At 36.5% G+C, this 22961-nt stretch overlaps 1 protein-coding gene across 4 annotated transcripts in view; it reads left to right on the top strand.

The window, feature by feature from the left end:
* The window catches only part of slc12a7b (solute carrier family 12 member 7b), a 70654-nt gene that overhangs the window by 28975 nt on the left and 18718 nt on the right, over positions 1-22961 (top strand). For all 4 annotated transcript variants that reach the window (XM_060869665.1, XM_060869662.1, XM_060869661.1 and 1 more), the window contains exons 2-11: positions 13083-13174; positions 13741-13872; positions 15116-15265; positions 16776-16830; positions 17306-17436; positions 19258-19499; positions 20948-21159; positions 22002-22166; positions 22560-22658; positions 22873-22930. In XM_060869665.1, coding sequence (XP_060725648.1) covers positions 13083-13174; positions 13741-13872; positions 15116-15265; positions 16776-16830; positions 17306-17436; positions 19258-19499; positions 20948-21159; positions 22002-22166; positions 22560-22658; positions 22873-22930 — 1336 coding nt within the window. The remainder of the gene's footprint in view (positions 1-13082; positions 13175-13740; positions 13873-15115; positions 15266-16775; positions 16831-17305; positions 17437-19257; positions 19500-20947; positions 21160-22001; positions 22167-22559; positions 22659-22872; positions 22931-22961) is intronic.

Below are 22961 nucleotides of genomic sequence, written 5' to 3'. Positions count from 1 at the left end.
ATGAAATCTAGGCTAAATATTAAGTAACAAATGTGTATCCTTACAAACTGTATATACTGTACATACATATGAATGTGGTATCTGATGATTAATCTCAGGCTGCTCAAATAATCAAGACTTGACCATTAACTCTAACTTGGATTGTAGACTTTTCACATAAACGGAACGTTTTAAAAAAATGTTTGTAATTAGTGAAGTTAACACGGTGACGTTTTCTGTAAGGAGGCATTTATTTAGCGTTTATGGATGAAGTCTTGTGTAAACCTGTCCACTTCTCGCTGGACCTGCTTCATCTAGCCTGATGCCTTACTTCTGCTCTGCTTGGAGTTCTCATCAATTGGAAACTGCTCACTGCTGCTGAGAATGACATGAGATACATGAGATTACCGTGGATGGTGGATACAACAAATTTTTTTGCTATGATCAATTCATGGCGTGTCATCTCCATCAGCGATCAACTGATCACTTCAATAAAGCAGACTTAAATTAATGAACTATGAATGAATTTCCTGGTTACACAATTACACCTTTTGACCATATAGTATAAAGTTATAGAAGGGAAATGATTTACAATCACATTATCTTATACCAGATGAAGGTATATGAAGGTGTCCTTTTTGAGCCAGGTTACTTTTCAGATCCCTCCCACATAATGTCTCAGGGAGTTTTTCCTCACCACCATCATCTCTAGCTCGCACGTTAGGGATACATTTAAAAGGTATCATTTATGTCCTAATATATGATATGATATTTCTATAAAGCTATTTTGTGACATTTTTCATTGTTATAGTGCTCTACATTTAAAACTGAATTGTATTGAATTAAATATAAGCACTTTAACATTTAGTGGTAAAGTTATGATATTCCAACACAAAGCGTTAAGCACTGAGATCTTCCAGGTTTTTTTTTGGGTAACATAAAAATCTGTATCTTCAGGATCTTCAGCATCTTCTTGATCTCTTTGTAAAAAAAAAAAAGGTATGGGAATGTGTTCCCAAATGTCGTTCTTTTTTTCATAACTTAAAATGTCGTCATGTTGGAAAATTACTGTAGTACGAGATGAATAGTACACTTATTACTTTTTATTGGAAAATACCAACCTTAGAGTGTAAACAATAATGCTTTGTGTCAGGCTACAGTACATCACACCACCCGGTTGTTTCATATGATGGTGTATTTTTATCCTTGTCATCGTGCTTGCATGTTTTTAGCTTTTTTGGAAGGCATGTAAATTGCAGACACACAAATCAGGAAAAACAAGTACTTGATCATTAACGGATTATGACATCGTGTGACGTCTTTTTCTCCTCGGGATAGAGCTGAAGTAATAAACAAATTCTGCATTAAAATGAACACTGCTTATCACTGTTACCTCTAGTGTGTTCTTTACTATCGCATCTGTAAAACATTGAGAGTGGGTAGACTTGCTTGTCTGCACTCCGTATAGTGTCTGTACAGCAGGCAGGCTTGTGTGCGGAATGTGGTGCAGTTTTTTTTTCTCTCTTTCTTCTTTAGCTCCTGTGTGTGTATTCACTCGCTACTACATCTGTAAGGAACTGCTTTGTTTCTGTAAGGACTTTTATTGCTGATGTAGAGAACTTGCCAGCTGGATTCACCCTCACCAAGCCAGACTGGAAAACACCTGGTGCCTGTTGTTCATTAGGCACTCAGGACCTTTTTTTTTTTTTTTATTATGCTGTTCGAAAGCTGTTGAGAGTAACTCGGTTCTTTTAATTGAGAAGAGTCCATGAAATTAACTATATAAATAAGGAAAAAAATCATCATGATACATAGTGAGACAAGAAACTAAATGTGGACAAAGCAGAGACAGCTTTGTTTGTCGGTGATGCCCTCTGGTGGAAGCAAAATCTGCCCTGTTATTCTTTATATTCACTTTATACTAATATATAAACATTCAAAGGTTATTTTTTGCATGTCAGCGTTATACTCATTTGACAAAAAACTCCCTCTTGACCTTAAACTTGCCGTTATTTAAGTCTTCTGTGCTTGAAGGCTTCAAGCCGCGACATGTAATGACTACTTTTGCCTCCCTGAGTACATATTGCACAGACGCACGCACACACTTAAACTCACACACTCTGTATGCGCCATGGATTGCACTGGAAAATAATTGGGTTATTAGATTGTTCCGTATATCGTTTGTTTTTTACACACTCAGTGCAATAAATGTACGATGCTGTCATCCTTAAGGAATGTTATTAATGGTACGCCACTAATCTGCTGGTCAATACTTGTGGTTTCCTGTTCTGGGTTATTGACTTCTGGAGGGAAATTGAATTTAATATTTCACACGTTTATTCAGGAATCTGTGTATCACACCTCTGCCAATGTACATTTAGAAGCATATTATTTATTCAAAAAATTCTTTATTTTGTGTATAAGAATTACAGCAGCCACCAGTTGTCATATCTCAGTCAGATTATTGGCATCATCAATTGTTCATTATTATGAATTGTTTACAGATTACGATAACAAGCTAGTATAAAGTATATAAAAGAAATCGTTTTAGGATAATTTAGAGGATCTAATGCATCGTTCTGATGTGAAACACAACCCATTTGGATTTTTCTCGCTTGAATGAAATACACTGAGAAACTGCTTTCCTGGATGTTCATGTAAAATATCTCTTTAATTGGAAAATAAATTCTATGATTCCCCTCAGTCCAGATTGTTTTTTGAACATAATACAATTATCCAAATCTTATGCACATTTTATACCATAGTTCAATTCAATATTATTAGTATAGTGCTTTAACAATGGACATTGTCTCAAAGCAGCTTTACAGAATATAAGAAACATAATACAAACAAATAATTAATATTATACCAAGATTAATATTACTACAAAAATTCAAGATTAATATTAGACTTATATTTAAATATGTTTGTATTTATCCCCAACGAGCAAGCCTGAGGTGAAATAAGGCGACTGTGACAAGGAAAAACTTAACTTAGATGGTAAAACTTTACTAAGGAAAAACTTTAATTAGATGGTAAAGGAAGAAACCTGGAGAGGAACCAGACACAAAACTCATCCTCATTTGGGTGTGATTATAAATATACAGTCCAACAATTGTGTATTGATTCGGAGGTTGTTGTTCTCGAATACCACATGTACAACAGTAAGATCCAGTTCACTAATCTGATTGGTTGAGCAGCGTAACAAGAGTGTCTATAATTAGTATAACCTCACTGGGACGCTTTACTTTGTGTATCTCCTCTCATCATAAAATACCTCTTACTATTTTGATACGGCTACTACAACAGCGTTATCAACATCATCAGAGGACGCAGCAAGACATCATTTATAGGAATATAACTTTTGCTTAAAATATGAAAACTCTACAGAAGAAGATGAAACAGAAGAAAGGAGGCTAATTGGACAGGATGCACCATTAACAGGAATTTAAGCTACAGTAGCTAGCTGAAGTGCATTAAATTTAATCTAGGATAAATTTGCGTTAATTTTGCGAAAATAAACGCAATCCTTCCTCTATATCATGTCCAAAATGTCACTTACCTGACATAAATTTCTCATATAGCAAAATTGTACACTCGCAATTGATAGTAGATTGAAGACAGTAACGAAGACATTATTTAAAAACCCATTTGTTTTTGGGTTACTGACGTTTGGATAAAACTCATTTAATTCATTTTACCAGTCAAAAAATAAATGACTATAAAAACCAATGAGAGAAGTTAGATCAATAAAATTCAGGGTTTTATTTCTCTTATTTAACAAAATAAAATCTCATAGAAGCCTTGACTTGCAGATCTATCATTTACTGTGTTATTATTTATGACATGCTTTAATTGTATATGGTGCAGATTAAATTCTATACTGTGCTATGGTTTCTACATTGCATCCAACTCTACAGCAGAACTCTAATGACCTCAAACACAATTATTTCAATCCAATTAGGGATGTTTATGATTTTTACTGGAAAGGGGTTAACAAATGTTATGAGCGCTGAGTGTTATGAATGCTATATTAAATGTTATATCATTAAATCCATTAAAAAAACGAATGGCAAATTCTATGTATAAGTTATTCAGGTGTTCCTGCTGCCTACACTTTTGGTTTGTGTGTTTTATAAAAAGAACAGGATTTTACTAATCTTGTTAAGTGATTACTGCTTCCTTCACATGCCGATGAAGTTGATGAAGGTGGTTAACACAGACTTATCAGACTTTATGAAGTGTAACTGTGTAACTTTTAACACCAACAAACAGAAATACAGATTATCTTTCCATGATAGTCACTTGATCCACGTGTGAAATCTGGCATAGATGCTCTTGTCAGACATCAAAGATTAAAACATTAAAGGATTTACCCCGATGGGTAGAATTAAAAAAAAAAGCTCCTTCATTTTCAGTTTTAGTTTCACTTAAATTTTTTGGCCAGCACTACAGTTCCCACCCGCCCTGTTTGTTCACTTGTGCTGTTTAGAGCCTCGTTGTGACCAGCAGTGCATCTTTTTTTTTTTTTTTTGAGCTTCCTCTCTCTCGTTCTCTCCCTCTCCTTCATCTATCCTTTTGGCTCCTCCCTCTCTGTTAGTCTGTTAGTGCCGATGTTCAGGGATCAGCATCTGATGTGTCACTGGCGTCAGGTTGGCTATGTGACAGTAGCTGATCTTCAAAGCAGCGATTAGCATACCACCTTCCTGAGCTCAGGCTTTGGGGAACCTGCACGCAGCCGCTTTAACAGCGCAGCCCTCTCCTCTCCATCAAGCATGGAGCAAGGAGAGAGCTCCCGACGCCAGGGTAAGTGCCTAGGGGTCATTTGAAAATGACAGTTTCGGAAATGTCAGCTTGGGCAGTACATTTGAGTCAGCTCTTTTTGGATTTCTTACCTGTGAAAACTTTTAGTTGACAGCTCTGTCTTTTGTAAAATGGTTCCCAGTAATTAAGTATGTATTAAAGGCTTGTATCCAGCATACAAATACATATCGTATCCTGATTGTTACCTGCTGGTACTGCTTTTGCACTGTACTGTAGTTTATTCGTTGGATGAAAAGCTTGAAGGGCATCCTCTTTCTTCTTCTTTTTTTTTTATTGTCTGGCACTGTCTCGCTATTTTTAGGGAAACTTAGCTTTGGTGTGAATTAGGCAGCTTAGAGTTATAGCTGAGCAGATATAAATAGATCGCATGTTTAGTATCAAAATACTGATGCTCTTGAATCACAAATAGTCATAGTAATAGTATTAAGAATATTTTCCACTAGACCAGTTTTCAATGATATTCATTCATTCAAAACTACATTACAGGAGGGTATTACAGTCATTTTAAATAGTCTTGTATAGTGCCAGGGAAAAAAAAAATAGTGCGGAATGATTCCTCCGCAGTCTCTCTGAGAGGTCAAGCAAAGGGCTGGCTCAAGGACTCCACTGCTGTCCACCTCAGATACACCTGCACTCATTCATCACTGAGACTGGTGCAACCCCCAGCAAATTCAGCTGAAATGAGAACAGCGCAGCTACATAGGGGAAGCAGAGCTGTAAATCAGGCAGCGTTGTGTGAACTTGTCAAGACGAGCGATCGAAGTCAAAGCTTCATTGGGCATCAGTCATGTCATCACCTGTTATTGTGTTCAATCGGCAAGGATACGGACATTTTCTGTAGAGTATATAGAGGTGTTTGGGTTGTGATACAGAGGATGTGGATGCACATACAGTAAAGACAGTATGACAATGAGAGATGAGTGCATGCACACTTATAAAAATGTCTTGACATTGTCTTAACCTTTTAGGCTTAGCTTCTTCTTGGGACTTTGATGACGCTGCATTTTGCTATATTGTAGTTCATCGTAAATATTTTATAATGTAACTTAACACCAGGAGTTTTAATTGTATCTGTACACATGCATGGCATTTTCCAATCTGTCAATCATGTTGTGGTAACACCTTGCAAAAAATCATACAGATAAAGAACCAAACTAAATAATAAACACGATTGCGTGTATAACATCAGAATGCTTAATAAGATTGCTGTGACTTTGACTGTGTCATGGTTGTTAGTGTTAGGTGCGAGTATCCTCGTGATCTCCTGCACTCCAGCGCGTGGTTGTTCTGTAGTTGTCGAGGAATGGCCAGAGTGGTTTAAGCTGACAGGATGTTAACTCTAATACATACAATCATGACAATAGACAATACAATCACGATGAGCGGAAATGCATCTCAGAGCACACAACATGCCAAACCTTATGGTGGTGGATCTACAACAGCAGAAGACCAAGTTGTGTTCCAAGAACAAGAGTCTAAGTCTAAGTGAATCTGGACAGATGATGTTATGAGTGAATCTTGGACAGATATAAACATAATGGAAAAAATACTACCAGGAACTGTTTTAAAAAAACCTGGTGTGAATTTAAGTATGGATTAAAATTAAAGTGTGAAAAGTCTTTTTCATGTGACCTTTCGTACAGACTGAAATCTATAAGAATCTTTTTGGTACATTTTTTTTATTCATTTACTAAACAGATGAACATTTCTGTAAACATCAGGTGCCTTAGCAATAAAGAAAAAAAATCCAAACTTCTTTACTCTCCATCCAGTCTCACATTATACACTGTAGGACAGTACATATAGTACATGGTAACCAAGTGATGGAGTGATTTTAGATACAGCATGGGTACTTAAGATTTATCTAATTTGAAACACACACAGAAACTCTGCTCTATCTTAACACTAGATGCTTTTCAGAAACTAATATAGTTTCTTAACCTTTGCTATCTAGATCTTAACAAATATTTGGAGAGTCTTCATTGTTTGAGTATTGTATTATGTTGTCCATGGATAAATATCATTTGATCCTTGCTGGATTGCAGAAATCTTTGTGCAGAATTTCTAATAGGTTGTTTGGATATTAATAGCGGATGTCAGGTGCTGTGCATTGACATTAATGAAAAGTCGGTGCAGTAGTTTTTAGTAATAAACTTTCCCCAAATACAAATCAGACTTTTAATCACATGGTTCAAAGGATTAATTGTGATTTTTTTTTTTTTTATGTTGCACATTTAATAAAAGTTTTAAGATCAGAGACACTGGTTTATTAGACACAAACGCAAGCATAAGAACAAATGTTAATGAGAACAGGCTACTTATCGTCACTGTCATGCGGAAACCTCGTATGTCCAAATTTTGTCAATTTCATATTTTTTCACATATCGATGCTATTGGTCAGTCCCCACATGGGTCTGTTATTTTTACAAGTTATTAACCAATCTAAAGTCTTGAAAATAGCTTGAGCGCAAATCTCATAACTCCATTGGACACAGATTTTATTGAACACTTCTGGCAGCAGCGACGTCTGTGTCCGTACCATTCTTATCAATGACAGCATAATCTCGTATCTCCCTGCTCCCAAGTCATAAAGCTTGTATCTCCGATAAAACGTGACTTTGGGAAAATGTTGTGTTAATGTTGGTACACAACAGTATGATAGTAATATAAGGTATAATAACAACTTTAACGATAAAATGTTTAATAACTCAAAAAAATAAGGCGTTTTTTTAATTTCCTGAAAAAATAATGGTTTTGGAGATACGAGGATTCCGCCCGACAGCGACGTTATGCTACAGACAGTAAGTACTGCAGCGGGTTTGCCCTTCACGAGTGCCGTAGTATATGATTATAACCTAGTACTCATTATGAAACTTTGCAAGTGGCTACAGACAGAGTGCATAGCCTTAACTCTTTTAACAAGTTATTGTCACAAAGCAGCTTATCAGAAATCCGGATGTAGATTTGGATCCACAGCGAGCAAGCAAAAAAATCTCCCATGAGGAAGGAGCCACACTTCTAAGGGAACCGGTGTCTTCTGGGTGATAGACAATGGGATTATAAGTCATTACCCTTTTGCAACTTCATACTATGACATCAGAAGCTCTTCAGTGGGTTGAGAGGATATTCAGAGTGGGAGTGTTTTGTGGAAAAGTGGGCTGAGCGCAGGACAGTCTTTGTGATTCCAGCTGCAGTTCTTGGCCTGATTATTCAGGGAGGGCAAGAGGACTCACAACGACGGTGATGTGTCAGGATCCAGCATCACATTAGGCAGAAGATCTGCATGTCCAGCCAGAGAGACAGAAGAGATTATTAGGCATACTTTTACCACAGGATTTAAAGAGTGTACATTGTGATCAGTGTGCAAGCAGGGGAAAGCACCTACATTTTACTCTGACAAAGAAATCCAGATTATGCACAATGAAGATCAGAAACTCCCTCAAATCTGGACTCAACCAGTGTAATAACAAGATATTTGGCTTTTAGATTTTATTGAGCCTGTGTTGCATTCAATACTAACTTCGATCCATAAAGGTTCTAGTAACATTTTCGACTTCATGCTGTCTCTCAAAGGAATCTCAAAGGCAATACCTTTGCAATGCCATGTTTAGCATTTTATTGGATGAATTAAATGGATTGAATTGTAATATTAATAATAATACTTGTTTTGCAATACTCAAAAGGTTTCACATTTACACAGTGATCTTTATTTACAGTAGACCCTGCATTTACTTGCTTTCCAGACTCCTCTCAGTGCTACATGAATATCATGAAAAATCATATTGGTGTAAATTTGTCATGTTGATGTAAATGTTAATGTAAGTTTAAAGATCCTTGTAGGTTGGTGCAATTGAAGCAAGCAAATGTTCTATTTACATTCATTACATTGAGTTTACTGTCACTTACACTGGTCAGTAAGATCGAGGGTTGCTGGGGATCAGTGTAGGGAAGAATTCAAAGAATCTTATGTCCGTTATTACCGGCTGTCATACCACAGTCACTAACAGGCTTAATGAGAAACTTGAGCCCTTCAACAGACCCTGCTTTCTTGATCCTGAGGTCAGAAGTTCAGTTATCTCTTCATGGTTCTCCCTGGTATTTAATTTGTCTGGTTTTGAATAGATCTCCATCCATAGACAGATGAGACCTACTGTGTACCATGATTAAGGCTTTGGATATGTGAGTGTGATGCGGGCAGCGATGCAAACAGGTCAGGAAACTGGGTCATTGTCCTCTTCTAGGTAAATGAAAGTGGAGCATGTCTCATGTGAATTACACTATATGGTATACTAAAGATGGACAAAGCACAGAAATTACCTTTAAATGTTACATGCCTGTGCAGATATCTGTAATTGCCTACATTCTGGCCGTAGTCAACTGTTTGCTTAGCTTAGATATCACAGGCAGCTGAAATAAAAACAAATCAGCTAAACTGAGCGAGCTGAACTCGAGTGTTAAAGCAGAGGTTGAGGAACTGTCAGAGCCTGAATCATGCTGACACTGCTGGAGCTTTCCCCAGTGTTTTCCAGTGTTTCTGGTTTAAGTCACTCCTACTATGGATTTAAATCAAAATTCAGATGTGTATACAGATAGTGACACTTGGTGACATGTCAGTAAGAGATGAGTATGTGGTAGAAATGATGTGGTATCTCAGTGGTTAAGGTGTTGGACTACTGATCGGAAGGTTGTGGGTTCGAACCCCAGGGCCCCTGAGCAAGGCCCTTAACCATCAATTGCTCAGTTGTATAAATTGAAATAACAATGTAAGTCACTCTGGATAAGGGTGTCTGCTAAATGCCAGAAATGTAAATGTCTGCTAAATGCCAGAAATGAGATGAAGTCTAGCATGTTGGTAGTGGTATGAAGGGATCATGTTTGATCTCAGGTGCGGAAGTGTGCCATATTATCAAAAACATGTCCACGCCGCTGATTTCTCTCTTTTCCTAATTTGGCAGCATGCGTGTCATTTGCTGTTTACTTAGCCCTCGTTAATATCCACAGTTCATGTAGCTTTAAGAAAAGGAAGTTCAGCATTGGCTCATGTCTGTAATTAAAAGGAGCTTAATGACAGGGAATTAATTATGTCAGGTTTAAGCGCTTTTCTTAGAGCCTTAGGCAGAAGGCTCAGCTATATGAACTTCACATCTACATTATATATGATTACACTGTATAGATTAAGGTTTGTTGTAGAGGTTTGTTCCCTTGCACAGACAACAATTAGGGTGTGGATATAGTTAATAAACTGCTCCTGCTCACAAACCTGAACTGTGTAAATTTTTCACGACCATTACTTCTGTTTATTGTTACTCTTAATGGGATTTTCTCTGTCACTGTTAGGGCTGGAAAATATGAAACCCACAGAAAAAGTTAGTAAGTCATATACTTTTTCTGAGATACAGTATCACAGACATCATCTGAATTACAAGCAGCTGATAAACTTTAACTGATTTATTGAAATGATGTGCTGTGTACTGCCGGTTAGCAAACCTGTATATAATAGACGTGTCTTGACGTATCAGGATGTCACTCCTACTACCTTTCCTAGAGCAACAATGACTCCAGGGGCCAGGATTAGACTCACAGTTAGAACATTAAGTTCTGTTTCAAAGAGGATTTAGTTACTAATAGAGACTGTAGGCAACTCGCTAGCATGTTTTAAATCGCTGTGATTGAATTGCCACTGAGACATTACCACCATTCTTTAAGCCCTTATTCATACTGCAAGTGCTATTATAGTCATTTCATTTCTATCTGCCTTGAAGACCTAACCACTTGAAGAATTCTTGTCTGCTGTTTTCTGATCATTTTAATTTCACCTGGATCTTTCTTTGTCTGAGACTGGGACAAAATAAAGCTAACTATTAGAGCCTAGTAGCAATATTGGAATAACTGCAGTTTATTTAATCTTAAAGCCTTTTCCTTTGCACAGCACAATATCATCATTTTTGTGGTCTAATAAATAAACATAATGCGCCATAAATGTCTGTAAGAACCTAATTACTAGGTTTATTCTTAATCATCTCTATGCAGACATTTTATCACAGAAGAGATATTAAGATTTTTTATTGCAGACATCAAATTGAGAATCTGTTCCCATCTGAATAGTGATGAGCTGAGAAGCAGAATTTATGGGTCCAGACATCACCAGGATGCATCACATATTGGATCTATCTAATGAAGTCTCATATTGTCAGTTGGGGTTTTTTTAAGTTTGTTAACCACCCCATGTGGTGTGATTATTTTTTAGATTAATGTTTTTAGCTGATGGCATGTCCATTTTGAGCCAAAATGAGATATTTTGCCATTGGATGCAATTGGATACAATAATTAACATTGAAACAGTAAAAAATGCATTATGACTCAATAAACTAACAAACACGCATGTAACCAAGTTGCTTGCTTCTCACAGGCAGCCTATTCTTACATTCTAAGCTTAGTGAGATGTAATTTTACTCCAGGACACATCCCCTTGTCCTTTTGTCAGTGGTTAAGGATTTAAGAGATTGCTTTTGGATTTTGGTTAGTCGAAGCATTTGCAACAATGCAAATGATTGTTTAGTGCTTGATTCTTCAGACCAAACCCACTCCAGATTTAATTAGGTAATTCTGCTTTTTGTATGAAAAAGCTATGGACCATTAACTGATACAATTCCTATATGACATAGTAGTGTATGCAGAAAATATTATAAATGCTTTTGTAGTTAGTTCGATTTTTCAAGAATATTTGGTTTAGGGCCTTCCTCTATTCGGCCGTTTCTGTTATGTCCATTTCATTCACCCATGGAATTTTTTTCCTTTCCAGAGGTTGTAAAACATGTACAGCATATAATTCTAACCAAAAAGTGCATATTATATAACAGTCTACTATACTTTACAAAGCTATTACTTGCTTCTACGCACTTGACCGATCCAAAAGTGAAATCCACAACAGCAAAACATAGGCTGCAGTTTAGGCCGTCGGTAGTGTTGGATTGAGTGACCCATATAGCCTGAGGAACAGCATCGATCACTTTTACATTCCAATTATAGGAAAATCAATGCTGCAGGCTTTGTTGGACTGGTTGGACTGCGTTCATTGTACTCAGGTTTTCTTTTTCAGTTGCACTAGTTTCGTCATTGCATTTTGTTTACTTAGTTAAACTTTTCTATTCTTGTATGGAGAATTTTGTTTAGTCTGTGAAACATAAAGAGACAAAATATTTTATTTAAAATAGTTTATTTGAAAATGATCAAAACAATAGTGTGAAACGGCTTGACCGTTTGAGTTGATCCTAATCTGCCACTGCAGAAGGTCCAAGTTTCCTGTAATACATGCAAACAGTAAAGCTTCAGAAGGAAGTAGTTTATTTTCACTGTAGTAGCTTTCTTACTGTCTTAGTCTGTAATCTACATTTGATTAGTTATTTAACAAGTCTTATCCAGCATTGTATAATCATACTAGCTTAAGGCTTTATTCAGATATTCACAATATTTAGTGTTTAATACCTTGACAAAATTCTTAGCGACGCGTGAAAACAGCACACAAAGCTAAATAAATAACAGGGCTGGATTAATATAAATATATAATCTCTTATTGCACCAAAAATTGTATATGTAATGGATTATGTACAGGAACAGGACCATTGCTGACAGAACATGAAGGTCTACAGAAATTAATTTAATCTTATTCATTTTTTGCTCCTTTGATTTAAGGATTATGAATATTACTGAGATACAATTGAGCCAGTGATACAAATAAACGGCTGATTCATGTCACAGCTTGTTTGCTGATTTCAAAATCTGGCCACAGTTTAACAGTGTACAAGAATGCATTTCAGAAGCAGGGTAGAGTTGCATTACTTTTAAACTATGATGTGCAACTAATAGATGTTTCCATCCTGGACTTTGGCTTTTCTTCTTAAGGGCTTAATCAACTAAAGTTTGTTTAGCTACATAAAATTCCTTTCGTGCTGAGGTTTGGATTAGCAACAGCCATGGCTGTATGCCAATAACAATTAACTTATAATGCTTACATTTTTTTTTGTTTTTTTCATACTGGGCTTCTCTTTACCATTTTTGATTAATGCTGTGGTCTCTGTTTTAGATTTAAAGGCAACTGTTTCTTATTTTAAAGCATTTTATGTTTTCATCATAGAGCTAAGCCATTTCATCACTTCATTAATCAGACCAGATGGGAAGCTATGAAAAAATGTTATAGCTGTTATTGATTGTTCTTGACTGTTATTGTGCAGTTTTAGCTTTTCTGCTTTAACATTCTGCTTTTCTTTGTTTTGCCTCAGGTGATGGAAACCCCAAGGAAAGCAGTCCTTTCATCAACTCAGATAATGACAAGGGAAGCCTATACGATGGAAAAAACATGGCACTGTTTGAGGTACGCTATTAATTTAGTCAAGCTAATAATAAGGATTTTAACTGTTTTTTTTTTTTTTTTCTTTCCTCATTTGGACATTTTTCTTAATGGGTTAAATGTGCTAGAATGGTGATGCTTGTATTTACAATGTTGTTTTTGTGGGTTATAAAAAAAAAGGCTGGCAAACAACCAGCATGTTTGATATTAGAAATGTATTGTGTTGTGTCTTTTCCCTCACATCTCTCTTGATTTTGTGTAGGTTACTATCAGGTCTCCAGCCAGGATTTCCAGTGCCTGTGTCTTATAGTTATAACCTTTGTCAAATAATATACAGCTACAGATGGATAATAAACAAAAAAATACAGCTAAATTTTTTATATTTAATGAATTAAATGGTTGGGGAATTTGAATGTGCTCCCTGGGCTCCGGGGTTTTCTCCGGGGTACTCTGGTTTCCTTCCCCAGTTCCAAGACATGCATTGATTTTGCACCCAGGGTGCCCCCCCTCCTACAACCCTGTGTAGGATAAGTAGTACAGAGAATGGATAGATGGAATAGAATTAAATGCATGAGTTTTATCATTTCTAGGAAGAGATGGATAGCAACCCAATGGTGTCATCGCTTCTCAGCAAACTGGCCAATTACACCAACCTTACACAGGGGGTTCGGGAACATGAGGAGGCAGATGAAGAGGAGAGTGCAAAGAAAAAAACTGTCAAAGTAAGTGGCACTCTTTCAGAAGGTGTCCGTTTATAATTCAATATTAAAATGCTTAATTTTCAATTTGAATGACCTGGCGTTTATAAAATCCGCAAGTCTTTAATCTCTAGTTTTTAGATTCGGTTCTTTGGTGTAACAGGATCATATATTTTATTTTTTTTGTCTTCAGGTTTTGTGTACAGAAAACACACTCTTTTGTTTTCATTTATTTGGATTGTGTATGTTTTGGCACCCTTAACTAACGGGTTGTGTAAATGTAGATCATGTTCCTCTTATGAAAAACTGCAATAACAAAAAAAAACATTCCTGCATGGAGATATTTTGGTGATACTTAACACTTGTTGCAAAGTAAACACTTCTATTACAGTTTGTAATAATATTAAGAATGTCGACATACAAAACAACTGTTCTTCAGTTTGTTTTTCCCACATGTATATCTAGGGTACCAGCCCTCTATTTGTGTGATTCTTCAACATAACATCCTACTTTGTTATTTTTAAAATTCCTAAATGGTTGCTAAGTCATGGCATGAAAACCACACACAGGACTTGCTGCCTTGTAGTGACAGTGATGAGGTTCATTGCTTTGTCATTCATTGCTTTGTCATTGCTTTGTCAATGTTTTGTGCTAAGAATGGTGTGGCTTTTGCCTGTTGGTCAGGCTGCAGACATGATCAGAAGGGGTTATGACATTGCTAAATCTGTCTTGCTGGCTATAGATGCTAACAAATAAGAGCTGTGAGTGGTACAACAAAGACACCCTTAGGCCCTTTAGGATGCACAGTATGGTGGAAGGTATTTACGTCACATTAATTTTACGCTAAGCTACACCTACTATAACGGACCCGCTATTAAACCTACTTGTATGCCAGGCAACTATAAATAAAAAAGCAATACCCCGGCACATAAAATCTGCTTACCCTGGGGTCCGAGGCTGCCGATGTTCCACGTCTATCATATTATTACTAGTGATTTCTGCTTCTCTTCATATTTTTCTCTTACCATAAAGAAACATCACTTCATATACCTAAAATTATAAGCTATGATTACAATTCAGAAGTTCGAAAATAGTATCACACTACTTGCAGTATTTACAACAGGATTTAGTGATTTTCCAGCCGTACTCTATTACACACTGTAACACACTTAAATTGAATGCGCCTGTGAGTTTAAATTCTGTTATCAATGCTTATTTAATCAAGAGTGTGAAAAGAGCTTGCGTTTTCTGTTTCTACCTTGCTAAGACGAGACCGCAGATGGGGACGTTCATGGGCGTCTACCTGCCCTGCCTTCAGAATATCCTGGGGGTCATCCTGTTTCTGCGAATGACCTGGATTGTTGGAACTGCAGGCATTCTGGAGGCCTTTATCATCGTATCCATGTGCTGCTGTTGTGTAAGTATGCTGCGCTCTGACAGTTTAAATTCACTCTAAGTTTTTACTCCTGCTGGATTGTATTATTTTGACATTTGCTACAATTAATAACCGGATACATTTAGATATTTATCCAAGTTGCTAAATATGTTTTTATTTATTTTTTTGGGTGAATTGTATTATTAGTTTTCACTGAGATTGTGTACACCAGAGACAAAGAAGAAAAGCTGTATGTGATAGAATAAATAAATGGACGTTTAGTCTGCCTTCCTCTTCATTTAAAATACTCTAGCAGTTTATGTACTTTTGGCAGCTTGGTGTGTAATCTTCGCAGCAGGTGTATATTTATAACGCAGCGCAAACAATAGGATAACTCGTCTTTTTTGAGTGTGGCAACGTGCTTCCTGTTTTTGTGTCGCTGTCCAGATTGGCAGTTTAGAGGGAATGCTTATTTACAAAAAATATATATTCCATTGCTTTGGCACGGTGTTGTGACGTTGTTAGGTCAAAACATGTCATATAATTAAATGCATTTAGTTGAAATTCAGGGATGTACAAATGCAGTAAAGGTTCCTCTGATTGCTTCATGTCATATTTAGCAGTTGATTTTAAAACAAATTTATAAAATGAATTATACAAAGGTTGAACATTTTATCACATTGCCTGGTTTTCATGGGCATCACATATCATTCCTAGTCATTTATTCTGACTATTAATCCACGGTAAGTGTGCATTTTTAATCAACACTTATTTTAAACATAAAAAACTTTTTGTAAAAATTTAATAAACATAAAGCCTATGATTAAATCAGACCGATGTATTACTCTTCATATTGTTTGCCAGAGATTACAGAATCATTCATTCAAGTAATGCTCTTTCCATCACTAAGCTCCTGTTTGAGGTAATGGACCAGTAAGTGGCTTTAAGACAGCTTTTGGACTACGACTGAGACTGAAGCAGCTGAAAGGATTTATACCGATCATTTGTCTGAGTTAGACTCAAGGACACTAGAACACAGAGGTGTGTTATGTAATAGTGATAGAAGTATCCTTACTTTTACAACATTTACATACTTTTAAAAAATAAAAGTTGTGCTCAGATGATAGACTCTAGTAGCTGTGGTAGCCAGGCTCTGTGAATGTGATTAATGTATTACCAGCCCCAACAAAAAGGTATTTCTACTCATGTGCCAATCATGTTGCCAGTAATTTCAAAAAGCCTCATTTCCTGCACTAGCTTTCAGGTGTTCTAGCCTATAGTCTGGTCCCAAAATAGGCTATGACTTTAACCATGGAACACCATGGGACACAAAAAATTGTGGTGTGGCGTGTGGATTTGGTAGTAGGACAAAAGGAATGGACTGTATTTGTAGGGATTTGGGTTTTCAAAACAGCTAGATTCACCTCATTTTACCACACTTGCTGATTATGCCTTTAATGTACTACTTCGAAGCAGTTCCACTCAAGCCTGACCCAGTTATATTTGAGTCAGTGCTTTTGTCTAAAGAGTTCTGCTCTATTGTTTCTTTCAGACAATGCTCACAGCCATATCTATGAGTGCCATTGCTACAAACGGAGTAGTTCCAGGTGAGATGGCATTGCCGTCCCAGTCATTATTAATTATTCATAAACATTCCTAATAGGTAATAAGAATAAACATTATATATGTAAATATGTATATGTATGTGTGTGTATAGATTCTATGTGTATATATATATATATATATATATATATATATATATATATATATATATATATATATATATATATATATATATATATATATATATTTATTTATTTGTGTATATCTGTACATATGTTTATTCTGTAGTACTACATTGCACTTCTGGTTAGATTCTAACTGAATTTCTTTGCCTTGTACATTGCCTTATGTACCCATGTGCGATGACAATGAAGTTTAATCCTAATTAATTAAGTTATTTACATAGTTACATAGTTATTACATAGTCACCACTTTTATTTTGACAATCACTTGTGCAAATACTTTGCATTGTAAATGTTTATGACTAGTATTTTCCCTGTCTCTGTTTTCCCATCATAGCTGGTGGATCCTATTACATGATCTCTAGGTCTCTGGGTCCAGAGTTTGGAGGAGCTGTAGGACTGTGTTTCTATTTGGGTACCACATTTGCTGGAGCCATGTACATCCTTGGTACTATTGAGATTCTTTTGGTGAGTTCTGTCTAAATGCAATTGTTTATGGTCTGTTCTAGGGTCAGGCTATAACATAAAGCGATAGACTACAGTGATCAGATGTGACTACATCAGCATTTATTACAATGATTAAATTTATTCATGAAATGCAAAGCACATATTATGAGAAACATCTAACTGAAATTATAAGGACCTACCTATTCAATTTAAAACAGGAGAAAAATATTACAAAGAAAACAGTCTTCCCTTTAATTGATTGCAATTAAAAACATGCAGTTTTTAAATGAAGGTTTTTATTATTAAGGGAAAATATAATCCAAACCCACATGGCCCTGTGTGGAAAAAGTGTTGAAATATCCACAAATGGTGAAAACATGGAACAGTGGTGAACCTTCCCAGGAGTGGCCGGCAGACCAAAATTACCCCAAGAGCACAGTGACGACTCATCCAAGATGTCACAAAAGACCCCACAACAACATCCAAAGAACTGCAGGCCTCACTTGCCTCAGTTAAGGTAAGTGTTTATGACTCCACCATAAAAAAGAGACTGGGCAAAAATGGCCTGCATGGCAAAGTTCCAAGACACAAACAGCTGCTGAGCAAAAAGAACATACAGTAAAGGCTTGTCTCAGATTTGCCAGAAAAAATCTTGATGATCCCCAAGATGTTTGGGAAAATACTCTGTGGACTGACGAGACAAAAGTTTAACTTTTTGGAAGGTGTGTGTCCCATTACATCTGGCGTAAAAGTAACATTTCAGAAAAAGAACATCATAGCAACAGTAAAATGATAGCAACAGTAAAATATGGTGGTGGTAGTGTGATGGTCTGGGGCTGTTTTGCTGCTTCAGGACCTGGAAGACTTGCTGTGATAAATGGAACCATGAATTCTGCCTTCTATCAAAAAAACCCGTAGGAAAATGTGCGGCCATCTGTTTGTGACCTCAAGCTGAAGCAAACTTAGGTTCTGCAGCAGGACAGTGATCCAAAACACACCAGCAAGTCCACCTCTGAATGGCTGAAGAAAAACAAAATGAAGACTTTGGAGTGGCCTGGTCAAAGTCCTGACCTGAATCCTATTGACATGCTCAAGGTTCATGCTCGACAACCCTTAAATGTGGCTGAATAAAAACAATTCTGCAAAGATGAGTGGACTAAAATTCCTCCACAGCTCTGTAACAGACTCATAGCAACTTATCGCAAACACTTGATTGCAGTTCTTGCTGCTAAGGGTGGACCAACCAGTTATTAGGTTTAGGGGCAAACACTTTTTCACACAGGGACATGTAGGTTTGGATATTGTTTTCCCTTAATAATAAAAAAAAAAACCCTTCATTTAAAAACTGCATGTTGTGTTTACTTGTGTTATCTTTGACTAATAATTTAATATGTTTGATGATCTGAAGCATTAAAGTGTGACAAACATGCAAAAAAATTAAAAAAACAGGAAGAGGGCAAACACTTTTTTACACCACTGTATAAAATTCATAAGATGTTTAGAAGTTACATCTTACAATCTCACAATAAGGCTGTTGAGAGTTCTCGAAAATACTGTCTACCAGCGGAAGCTGAACTGGTTCTGCTCAAGAAATGTCTGAGACACCGGAAGGTGCCAAAAATCCACACCTTTGTGACTTTTTATATGGACATTACCCCCACTGCTAGCAAATCATCACTGTTGTTGGCCTGTAATTAACAGAATACACTCAAACACCTACAAGAAAGGATAGGAGCCAGTCATTCAGTCCAAGTTTCATAAAAAAGCAAGTCATAACATTCCTCCACTTTTCTGAATTACTGTGTAGATTGACATTTTAATGGTACATTGTTTATAATCCAGTCCTACATAGTGCCCAGTGCTGCCATCTTTAAGGCAGAGGAGAAGGAGTTTGAAGCAGCGGCCATGCTGAACAACATGCGAGTGTATGGCACCTGCTGCCTCGCCGTGATGGCATTGGTGGTGTTTGTTGGAGTGAAGTATGTCAATAAGCTAGCGCTGGTCTTCCTGGCCTGTGTTATCCTCTCTATTTTGGCCATCTATGCTGGTGTCATAAAGACCATCTTCGAGCCACCAGTCTTTCCGTGAGTAAAAAAGTGCAACCTTTGTGTGATGACAATTCTTGTTGTTTTACTTTTGTGCAACTCAAAGCTTGTTGCTTGGAAAAAAAGGCTTTTGATTGGATGGTATTTTTGATCTGTTTTAATACACAGGATGTGGTTTCTAAAGTGGTAGAGACAATTAGGTGAGGTGTGTGGGTTTATTAAAGATAGACCCAGTAAAAGTGAAAAACGTTTGTCTGTAATTATGCATGCACTAAAGTGCAATAGGGTTTCCCGTTACTGAGAAACCAGAAAAGCTTCTGTTCCCTCATGGTGGAAAACTTTCTGACTGTTACAGTATGCTGATATTTAATACGCCATTCATACATTTACAGAAAGCCTCATCATATTACTGGTTATATAGTTCTTTTTATTTAGTTCTTTAAATAATTTTTGTAATGTTTATAGATTCGGCTTAGATTATGTGACCCATTTTCCATGCATGTTTTTATGAATTAACAGTTTCTATAGAAATTGTAGCATATTAGATCTACCACATTAATTACAAGCCTGTTATTGGCCATGCACCACTGTAATAGAAAGTTAATTATCACTTCCTGCTCAATCAAATATTTGAGAATTGAACAGTACTGTGTTAAAATTTACTCTACTTGGATCCAATATGCCATGTAGGTTAATGTGGCTTTAAATGTGTTTCTGGTGTTTGATTAGGAAAATGTAGAAGTTATCATTGGAGCTTAGGATGTGGAAATGACCCATTTAGTCTGTTTATAATGTAAATGGACTTCTTACATCATGTACCATCTGGATCTCTGATTACTTTTGCACATTAGATTATTTTGAGCAGAGAAAATGGGTGAGCTACAGCTGTGGAACTATAAATAGTCATGTATGAAATTTGCTGACATCAGGTAGAAATTTAGGCCGATGCAATATACAAGTGAGTGTTTATATTTAGTTAACGTAATTTCTGTGAGCCAGTTAGTTTGTTGCTCTTTTAACCAATATACACTCATTTTACACTAATACGAGCAATTGTAAAATCTGGAGATAAAAACATGAGATCGACATGTTTTAGAAAAGCTGTAAGAACCCTGATATTAACATCCTGGATGTTCTGATAAGCAGGAACTGTTTAACACTTTCCATGTTAATTAAGGAATAAACCAATTGGCCATGTGCTGTTAGAAAAGTTATAAAATAATCAACAACAGGTTGGTGTGATTTAGCTTGACAGCACAAGTTACCATGGCAAGACTTATGACGTTAAGTTTAGTAACGAACGAATCTCTGTGCTTTATATCCGTTTATAGTTACATTAACCATTGTGGCAATCTGGCTTCTGATATATCAGATCTCACGTTTTTATAGCAATCCGGATTGCACTTTATGACCCAGGCATGTAACACCAAACTCAGAGTGTGAATATATATCATTAAAAGCTTGTGTTTTCAATTTGCTCTCCAAAGGGTCTGCTTGCTGGGAAATCGCACACTCCAAAACCAAGACTTTGATAAGTGTTTAAAGACTGAGATCATTAAAAATGCTACTGTGACCACAAAGCTGTGGTCTCTCTTCTGTGACTCCCCTCATCTCAATGCGACCTGTGACGATTATTTCACAAAAAACAATGTTACGGAAGTGCCGGGAATTCCTGGCCTCACCAGTGGTGCCATCTCAGGTAAGGGACAGGCTCATGTAAATCCCACTCAATCTCTTGATTACTTGCTCCTTACATGCTCTTACATTTAGCAGAGAGAAGGTTTTCCTTGACTAGAGATTACCATTTTTGTCATTATGCCATTCTTAGATGTACTGAAATGGACCACTATTAATAGGTAAATGTAAGCCATATTCATATAAACAGCCAGGAAAAGTATTCTTGAGAGACATGAATATTTACTTGCTTACATTGTCCTAACTATAGGTGGTATCCATATCTACTGTACAGTATGTTGGATTTAAATATTTCTTGAGAAAATCCACCTGATGTGTCACTGTAGCTGAATTGTATCAGTTTAGCTATATATACATACATACATACATACATACATACATACACACACACACACACACACACACACACACACACACACACACGTGTGTGTGTATATGCCGATAACGTACTGTGCTTATATACTGTACATTTTATAACTTACAACAAATGACATCTTTTTCTTCAACAATTCTAAAAATCTATACAGTTCACTTTGTAATCAGATGGTCTGGTTATCAAATTATTCATGATGCTCCTGCACCACTGTCTCTTTTCACTTTTGGGTGTAACCAGAGAAAAATAAACATTTTTTTTGTCCAGGAAATCTGTCCTGTATTTTGTGAATGTCAACATCAATGACTGACTAGACTTTCAATTTCAATTCTTATTTTAGACATAAACGGATTTTATTTAAGTCTACGGTATGTTAGTAAATTCCTCTTGAGTGATTTTTATTTTTGTTTTTGTAAGATCTATGACATTCATGAGGTTTGCCGTAGCATTAATGGTGGTTTCTGTCTGAGCAGAGAACATGTGGTCGAGCTACGGCCATGCTGGGGTGCTAGTAGAGAAAAAGATGGAGTCTGTGGCAGTGTCCGAATTGACTCATGACACCTCCTTACCCTATGTACTCAACGACATTGCCACCTACTTCACTCTACTGGTGGGCATCTATTTTCCTTCAGTCACTGGTAAGGGCACGCTAACCTCTCCCTTACCTTTCTTTTTTCCCTTTCTTTTTTTTTTAGCAGGTTATTGCCAGTCAGTTCCACCCACTTGAATTTAATCTCTGTTCTGGCCTGTTGGCTTGCGCTGTATCTGAACATACATAGAAGGTCAAGGAGCGAGCAGGGAGTTCATGCTTATCTGTTCACTTCAGCTGGAAATGTCTCATGCCAGTTTGCTTTTACTCAGAGGCCTCATGCCTACTCGCTGTAACACAACAGTGCTCATATCAGCAATTATGGAAAAATTCAACATATAAAAATGTATATAATTATGCAAATACAAACTTAGAAGAGAATATTAATTATAGCCACTTTTTTGTTATAAATATTGTATTTTTTATTTTCTTTATTTTCCAGGTATCATGGCTGGATCCAACCGCTCTGGAGATTTGCGGGATGCACAGAGATCCATTCCAATAGGAACCATTCTTGCCATAGCAACTACTACCTTCATCTGTATCCTTAATGCAGTCTCTGTGACTTTAGAATAGCAGTCTCAATTGTTGTTTCTTTTTAAATCTGCCCTAAAGTCTAAAGTAATTAAGGTTTATTTGACATTATTATTATTATTATTATTATTATTATTATTATTAGTAGTAGTAGTAGTAGTAGTAGTAGTAGTATAATTTATTAGTTTACTAGTTAACATTCTCTTAACTATGTCATTTAGACCTCTCTTGTGTAGTCCTCTTCGGTGCCTGCATTGAAGGAGTGGTTCTTCGAGATAAGTGGGTACTTTTACTTTGTCTATAAATAAAT

The sequence above is a fragment of the Tachysurus vachellii genome, chromosome 5, assembly GCF_030014155.1.
Source record: "Tachysurus vachellii isolate PV-2020 chromosome 5, HZAU_Pvac_v1, whole genome shotgun sequence".
NCBI lineage: Eukaryota > Metazoa > Chordata > Actinopteri > Siluriformes > Bagridae > Tachysurus > Tachysurus vachellii.
Note: the sequence above shows the minus strand (reverse complement) of the source record. Positions and strands in the feature narration are given on the sequence as shown.